The sequence below is a fragment of the Ischnura elegans genome, chromosome 6 (assembly GCF_921293095.1).
Source record: "Ischnura elegans chromosome 6, ioIscEleg1.1, whole genome shotgun sequence".
Classification (NCBI taxonomy): Eukaryota; Metazoa; Arthropoda; class Insecta; order Odonata; family Coenagrionidae; genus Ischnura; species Ischnura elegans.
In genome coordinates, this window is record NC_060251.1 from 118,113,406 (window position 1) to 118,122,565 (window position 9,160).

The window sequence follows — 9,160 nt, forward strand, 5'->3', positions numbered from 1 at the left end:
TCTAGTGCTGACATCTAAAGTGAAAGAGAAAATGACGGTTGGGAAATTAACGTGTATTTACCGAATAATTTTTTACGCCCACATTCTTCCTTCCTAGGACAAATCTAAAACAAAAATGAAAAAATTGAGCTTCACGAGCTTTTCGTCTTTCTCTTGTACCTTCCTCTTCCGGTCTCCCAGCGCCTACCCACCATAAAGTGGCAACGGTCGAAACTACGTGAACTATTGTCAGGACATGCATTCACACGGCTAGTACGGCCAACTATCGTTTGGACGATCGCTCGGACAATCGTAATGTGAACGAGGCATTCCATGTAGGGGAAGAAGGCTTTCCTTTGTTCGTCTTTCGCTTGGATGTTGGGAAGTGGCGTTTCAATGAAAAATCAATGAAAATCTTAACTTTTAACTTGAAATGTGCATTATGTTATGAAATATGAGTCGTGTTCATTAAACATTAGCAATCATGTCTCTTGCGTAGTGTAAGCTTGAAGGTATTCAATTCAAGGAAGTGGAGTCCATTTTCTCACCCCTGCTCTGTGGTCCATTCTTCTGAGTTCTCCCAGTATTTTCCCCACCCTGTAATACCAAAGTCCTCTCCGCTTTCCTTGATCGTCTGGGTCCAATTTAATTGCCTTCCGCATCATGTCCAAAGCGACTTCGCGATGAGAACGTTTAAAGTCCCCCATCACCGTGGCATGCACGGCAATAAGAGCCGCTTTGGAGGGACCATTCATCTCCTGAAAGAAAAAGTGAAATTGTTAGAAGGGTCTCTTTGCTCCAGTTAGTATATCAATCAGAAATATTATCGAAATCACGTGAAAGCGATAAAAAAGTCGCAGTTATTTATTTTGACAAATGTCGCTATGGCACAATTAAAGTCATAAGTCCTACGATTGGTTAGACGCAGCCCTCCAATCAGCTTCACTTTCAACGCCTACGTAATTCTTTTTTTATTTACAGCCTTCATAATCAGCTCCATTTATCTTATTCTGCCGTTTTTCACTTCCAACCCGTCCTTCATCGATTCTCCCTCGTGTCTCGCTGTTGTGTCACGGGCAGCCAAACAACGGATTATTTTCTCGGCGTGTCATGGCAGAGGGTTCCTTGGTAAGTTGTCAGCTGATCAAGCCCAATTACATATCTAGTCGTGCTTTATATGAGCTTTTTTTTACTGTTCTTGGAGTCCTATAAATGCACGCAAAGGATTTACGACACTCCTGGCGACTGGACGTCGGAGCGGGAGAGAATAACATGGTTCGCAGAGGGTGCTAAATCTGAGGCTCACCCTTATCACAATGCAAGCAGGATTCGAACCGTGGTTCTGGTGAAGCTGGGTGTTCTATTGGTCGACCTTTTGGTATTGTTAACAATGACAGATATTAGGAAATTGTTTAGTGGGTTATCAGTCGAAATTAATCGACAAATAGATTTTAGAAATTCGTTTTTGAAGTGTTATTGACCTTCCTGATGGGAAAGTTAAAACTACTTACGGGAGGTGTCTAGTTATTATTAATATTATTATTTTTTACCTTTAAATTTTCTTCAGTTTTCACTGAGTTGTTTTAGTGTAAAGAGCACGGGTTCTTACCGAGGTAACTCGTTACTATTAAATTGCGTTGAGAAATTTTCTCGTGATATGACAGGTTTAAATTATAACAGCCTTTTGCAATTTGATGTATGTACTTGGTTGGAGGTTGAGTATTTTGAAACTGTTTTGTATATATTTTGAGGTGATAAAGGTAGCTGACATGAATACTGGAGCTATATAAACCTATTCCATATTCTTTTTATTTCTATTGTCAATTCTTGGTACATATTTATTTTTCCGGTTATTGTCTTTTCGATGTTATGCGACAGTGGCACAGCAATATCAACTATGTAACAAGTTCTATATATCTTGTCAGTCAACATTATATCTGGTCTTTTTTTAACTAAGGTTTTATCTGTTTTGATGGGAAAATCATAGAGAATTTTTAATGAGCTGTTTCCAAGCACTGTTACTGGGTGGTATTCATAGTATGGGGTCTTGGTATCTATTAAATTTTGTTGGTAGGCCATATTTGGTGGATAATTTTTGCAACTTGATTATGTCTACTTAAATATTTTGCATTAGATAGCATCTCACAGCCAGATTTAATGTGTTGGATTGTTTCAGGCACTTGAAAACATGTTCTACATTTGCCATCTGTTATGCTTTTATCACCCAGGATGTACTTTGCATAATTTTTAGTGCGGATAACTTGGTCTTGTATTGTTAGCATGAACCCTTCGGTTTCTTCATTAAGTTCACCCACTGAAAACTATTTATTTGATTAGATTTTATCAACATATGATTGATTGAGGTCATTGATGTGTCGTCATTGTAATTCCTTCTGGGCCCTTGGTTCTACCTTTTTATTCAATAGAATGGTTCTTGTGTTGGTTGTTCCATAGGTCGGGCCATTTTTTAAGTTTAATGGTGTTAATTTATTTTCGGCATATGCTATTAATTTGTGCAGCATCGATCCGTTTGATTTATTGTTTTAGTCAATGAATTTGATTTTTGAGGAGCTGCTGCATATCAATTAACCCCCTACCTCCCATATAGCGGAGTAACGTTAGTCTCTCTAATGCAGCCATTGGGTGATGCAACCTAAGAGGAACAAATTAAGATGACCGACAAACTCAAGAGCAGGCAGTGCCCCTTAGATGAAGACGAAAGCCCTACAAAGTACTGTTGGACAATCGTCATACTCAGTGAATGTGAGCTGAGCGATGCTGATAAGTCATTTTTACCCAAGGCTTAAATTTTTCTAACATTTATACGTTTAAAATATAGACGGCTCTTCAAAGAGAAAGGTAGAAATCTTAGCTGCAGCGGAATCAAAAACTGAAGATCCTATCACTCTGCCACCACACAAGACAGACCGAGGGCAAAGTTTTTGCAAGTGCTGATGATCATGCAGTCAGTCTTGAAGGCCAAGACACAGTCAAACCTGTGTTCATGCTTATGCAGCAAGAAGAAGAAGATCAACAAGGGGAAGATGGCATCTGCGGATCTTCCAACCCAAATCGCATAAACTACGAAAACAACGCGGAAGCCAATAAGAGATACAGCCAAAGAACAAAAATGGATAAATAATCCATTCTGCCCAAAAGAACACTCGAGGTGTCCTGTGCAAACCGGAGGAGTGACGGGCGTTCCTGAAGGAAAAGAACGCGTGCGTCGTTGCCATTATGGAGACCACCTTTACGACTGGATAATGCCGGTATTGACGATCCACAGCAGCTATCCAGAGACGATGCCAGATCCTAGTGCTGGAAGGGCCTCAGCTGCGACACAAAAGCATCACCTATCGAGTTGCACCAGTGAAACGGGTTCCAAAAAAAGGCGCAGTCACGCTGAATATCCATACCAATGCTCTGGGATGGATGAGAGTGTACTAAGTCTACGATCGCCCTGCGAAGCCTATAGTTCAACCTGAAAGTCATAGAAAATGGTGACGACGCGTCCATCACCATCGGGGAAATAATGCTACGCATAAATCCAGGAACTAATGTTCTCTCAACCAGCGAAGAAAACAACTGAGGTACCTGGTAGACGAAGAAGGCCTTGCGCTTCATGGCCCAGTTACCAGTTCTATTGTACACACGAACGAGATTTCCAAACTTCCACCAACAATTTCACTCGATCTCGAGATGGCTGATTGAATCAGCTGTTGGCGTCATGTTGCTCGATCGCTTCCAAGAATCTCGATGACGCCGAAGACTCCGGGTGAAGCTGATTAGATGGCTGAACATCTCGCAATCACGATCATTGCCTCCTTGGAGGCAAACATTCCGGCAAAAACCGCGAAACCGGGAACCTTTCGCGTACCTCTTCCACATGCAATAAGGACTCTGATAAAATGCTGGAACATCATCCGGAAGGAAGCGACAATGGAAACGCTACCGCACGAAGTTTGAGTTCATTGAGTCCTAAGCAAACTCGTCAAGTGGGAACTCCTTGACGTTGGGCGGAATAACAGCGAGACGTACATGAGCACAGATCTCTGCCACGAAAACGAAAAAGAAGACGCTATGACTATTTGGCAGACGTGATGCAGACTCAAAGTAAAGCGAAAGTGGACCTAGTTATATATAGTGGCAGGGAGTCGGCCACTACTCCGGTGGACAAAACCTAATTGCTTGCACATCACCGGAAGATTGTCTTCACCCCAAGCACAGGGACGGTGAATCCCGGGAAGGAGCTACCACCATTGCTACAACGTAGCGGATACTACTGGAGCCAGAGGAGATGACCCGACATCGAAAAAAACGATAGGAGGTCGAAGAATTCTTGAGAATACTGCCCTCCAGGAAAGCTCCCAGACCGAGCAAATACCGTCATCCGCGAGCTACCAATAGTGGTGATATTGTACCTAGCCAGCATCATGACCACATGCACGACGATTGGCCGCTTCCAGCCAAATAGAAACCTTCCCGAATTATCAGCCTTACGAAGTCAAATGGCTTTAACAGACTTTTACCCCATTCCTCTCCTCGACGGCATCGGAAAAGCCAATGAGTACATCCTACTACATCGCATACTGCAATACGTACGAAGCAAAAACACGTATCCGAAGGTTCAACTCGGGTTTCGGGAAGGCTACTTTGTCATACATCAGCTTGTTAAGGTCTCCGAATTCATTAGCGACGCCTTCATCAAGATGGGCTCAGTTGTCGCATTGTTTCTCTTCATGCGGAAATCTTTAGAACGTGTATGGCGCCAACCCCTTCTAATCAATATGCACCGCCTCCAGTTCTAGCCATAGTGTCTTCGCTTTCGCCCCTTATTGCCCAGAAGGAATAGATATTCTGCGTGCTATGGCTCGGCAGGGACTTCTCGACACGTTGGATACTCTTTGGCATGCGCATGGGTCTTTGCGAGGATCATTACTTTTTAGCAACCATTCACATGACATCCACTGCCCAGGAAGAGATTCACTGCCCTCTTTTTACGCAGATGACGCTTTTCCTCTCCAGGATGACGGAGAGGCCAGCCACTAGACCGCAAATCACCATGGAGGATATCTCACCCTGGCATCACCTATGGAGGATCACGGTCAACGCCGGGAACGCGAAGTCGATAATCTTCCAGAGAAATGTACAGCCAAATTCACTGCAGGTGACGCGACGCTGTTCTGCAATGGGAATCGGAAGACCTGTATCTAGGTGTCGTACACGAGCGGGGCCTGTTCTCAAAGCAGCAAGTGGAGATGGCAAGGGAAGACAAAGGAGTCTTAGCTGTATTAAACTGATTCAGAGAAGTCCTGAGACCTCCTGTGGTGAGCTGTGACACAAAATTACACCCCAAAAGAACCTGCATCCAGCCGTTAGGATCTTATGCATCTCCAGTTTCCTCAATATCAGCACCATATATCTTTCGTCACATTATTCGTCTCATTTATGCTGGAATCAAAGAGTTATTATCATCATCAAAATACTATTTCGGGGACAATAATGGTTGTTCCCCGTGTTCATTAGTCATTGCTCTTTCAGTGAAATAAGTCAATTTCAAAATATCCTCAGACGCTTTCATCCTCTTTTGCGGCATGTATGATAATTCGACCTCCAGCATTGTTTACAGTAGATAAGTGCATTTCGTTTAAGATTCTTGCATATAATCGATATTTTTTTTCATTGAAAATTTTCTAACCTTTCTTAGGCACGATTCTTGAATACATGTGACACAAAAATGTGTCTTAACTAATTACATTTACAACCCGCTTGCATGTGCGACCATTCAATTCAAAAAGGAACTTTCGACACTTTCATCGTTAATTTTGTAATGGCTGGTCACAAGACTTTCTGAATTGTTAACATTGAATGTAAAGGCGAGTAACTCGCACAGAATACAAGAGTATTAGGTGCCAATTACAAGCTTTTACTTTGCGTTTTTTGCGTATTTTACATAGGTATATCTGTCACAAAAAATGTGACAGAAATAGGTATGATTTTTATCCGCACGAGTAATTCTATAACAAATCATTCAATTCAAAAAGATATTTCGACCATTTTATGCTCACCTTCGAAATAGCTACTAAGGCGACCTGCAGCTTTATTCAGCTAATCCATTACCGTTGAACGGCATACCAATACTCTTTTTTCCTTTTTGAAACGCTTGTGCACACTATAATGGAACTCACGTTACAAAACTATATCTGTTCTCAAAAAGGGTATTTTCCTTCATCAAAAAAACGAAATGCATTGATTTCGATTCCTTACACACCATTAGTGTATTCATAATATGCAAATGATTTGGTTTTACAAATCCCGGTTTAGACGAATTCCCACGGTCAATTAAAAAAAATGAGAAATATTCGGCCATGCAGTTCCACTCCACGTTGCGTCACTGGGACCTAGTTTCTCTACGAGTAGATAAGGGTTTTACAACGTCTGAGATTACCAATGCATGCATGAGGCACAGAGCTCAGGGAAACATCTCATAATAATCACACATTAAAAATAACTATGTTCAAAAAGTTTCCTTCGTTTGATAGGGGAATAATAGTCCTTATTTACGCCAAGCGCTACCTGCTAGCAGCCTGCGTCATATCAGCGCTCAAGCCTCGCATCAAGGTCACCTCACTCACCAACAGCTGGAACCAGAAATATGTCACACGGACTTTTCCCATCATTCCTACTTAGCCGTCGCGTTTTCGCGCGCTTGAAATTTTTCACTTTTCATTTAATGGCGATAAATACATATCGTCATTCAAAAATCTAGGGGCGTGAAAGGCGCACTCCAGGAGTAACAATATTTCGATCCTGGCAACAATAAAATAGGAAACCACCTTAATACATATCCCATAAAGATTTCGAGCGTTAACCATCTCGTTATTACATATTATTAGAATAATGGATGTGAAGCGTGTTTGAAGCAATTCAGATGATGGGCCAAGTCGGATGTTTCAGTCGTATTGATCACCGCTCACCATTCACTTGAGTGAGTCTATCGGGAACGGACTCCATCGTTGGTCTCTGTCAATGCCCATAACGACCGTTATCAGTTGCTGCTTATGTGGGTCTCAACCAACGCCCATGTTAATTTCCCCATGCATATTCCTCGTGGATCTCCATGATTACTTATTTTATTCCAAAGTAAGAAAAACCACGATTATCCGAGACGTGACAGTAAATGGAGAATTCTATTCACCAATGACAGTTTTCGGTTTAGAATCACTGGACTCCTTTTATCAAGAGCGACACTGTCTTATATTTTGCGAATGACCGACTTTGGTCGATAATGACCGACAAACGGCTTCGTTGCAGAAAGATTCTGTCATTCTTCGGAGTTCTCCCGTTCACTTATTGATCACACAGGTTACGATTTCGCATGTGAGTCGCTCACAGCGCATCGGTCGCATAACTTAATTACAAGACTCACCTCGAGGGGAGAAACCTTGGCGATTGTTTCATCCGCCATCTCAACGTCTCCTTTCAGGAAATAAATATGTGCTCGCGATGCTTGGATGCAATGAGTCAAACCGTCCTTTATATCAACGAAAAAATCATCGTCGCTCTCGTGCAGCTCCTCCTCCCAAACTTCCTGTTGTTCCAGCGCGACTTGCAGCATTCCCATTCGGGCGTTGACCCAAGCGAAGTGAACGCTATAGCAGAACATATCCCATTCCAACCCCTCCCTTGACAGGTAAACACATCCCTTAACACTCTCGAGAGAAGCAAACTCATCGATGAAAGGTAAATCCGGCCAGACGAACGGACAGCTGACAGCGTAGAAGGGGTGCCCAAGGGGACCATATACCACAGCCTTGGTCCATCTTCTTCGTAGAATAAATCTCTCAGGCTCTCCAAAATATCTTCAGGATCTTCATCTTGGGGGGTCTCCTGCTCCTTGCCGTCTGATAGGCCTAGTTCCCTCTCCGCCTTTTCGTCGCACATACCTGAAGAAAGAGACATTCACAAAATATCATCAAATGAAGTGAGGAGATGGTGAATTTGGGTAGGGGAAGCGATCGATGAAACAGAAGCTGTTAAAGTTCCCCTTAATGCGACCGCTGTTCAGAGCGGCCCTCAGTGATCGCTCAGTCATTCCTCTGAGTTTTCTTTTCGGCGGCTACTTGCCTGAGCACTCGTCACTGATTGGTGGGAGCTCAAGTCTTACAAGGAGACGTCGCCAAAGTGATATTCAGGATCTGGATACGGATGTTATTTTCTGAAACTATATAGATAAGGTAGAGAAATTGTCACTGCTTTCTTCCACATAGGCCCGCGTTCGAGAGATATATTCGCTTGTAAAGACTTCGCGCAACATGACATCCCTTGAGTAATCGCCGTCGTAAGGTATAATTCGGAGTTTCGTTTAAAATCCATAAATTGATATTAAATTTAAAAAACCGCGAAGTAACTAAATAAAACGATTGGGGATAAAATTTAACAGTGATTTCAAAAAGTAGAGGAGAAAAAATCCGGCCGTAGTTAAGAGGTAGAGATTACTCAAGGGATTTCATGCTGCGCGTAATCTTTACAAGCGAATATGTCTCGAACCCGGACCTATGTGGAAGAAAGCCGTGACGCTATTTCTACCTCACATATATTGTTTCAGTTAATAATATCCGCATGCAGATCCCGAACATCACTATGGCCATGTCTCCTTGTTAGTTTTAGGTGGCCAATGGTGTGTTGCTATATGATTCTTAACACTCTTCTTTAGTAGCTCCCGCTGAACATTTCCACCCTGGGAAGCGGCAGAGAATTCGCTCGTATGTAGCGGTCCACTCGCAATGTGGACACCAAGAGCTCTCCCTCAAGATATAGACATTTTACAGCACTAAAGATAATAAAAATTTAATTCCAAACATCATTCGTCGTTTTGACGTATTTATGGTGAATTAAGGTAGTTATCAGTGCAGGCAGACATTATTCCATCCTATCATTTTCGGGTATTTTATGGCCTTTATTTCCTCATGATAAGCATTTTTTTGGGACAGAATCTACTGTCAGGCTTTTTTCAGCGTCTACCGCCGGTCCAGTGTTTAAAGAAAATCCTAATTTATCCTTTAGTAAGAGTCCATTTAGGTAAACGAGAATAAAATATTTTTTTCTCAACGTTGGAAGAAACTACCTTCTCAAAAGATGACCAGTGTTTAAAAAAGTGAACCGAAGATATAGTACTAAC

General features: G+C 42.2%; 1 protein-coding gene across 1 annotated transcript; it reads right to left on the reverse strand.

Moving 5' to 3' along the window:
- Positions 1-485: 485 nt before the first annotated feature.
- On the reverse strand, positions 486-7,902 carry LOC124161588. The gene is made up of 2 exons (XM_046537970.1): positions 7,409-7,902; positions 486-737 (listed from the first exon to the last, which is right to left on the reverse strand). Exons 1-2 carry the CDS (start codon positions 7,643-7,645, stop codon positions 501-503), a joined length of 474 nt encoding a protein of 157 aa, XP_046393926.1. The 5' UTR covers positions 7,646-7,902; the 3' UTR covers positions 486-500.
- Between the last annotated feature and the right edge of the window lie 1,258 nt (positions 7,903-9,160).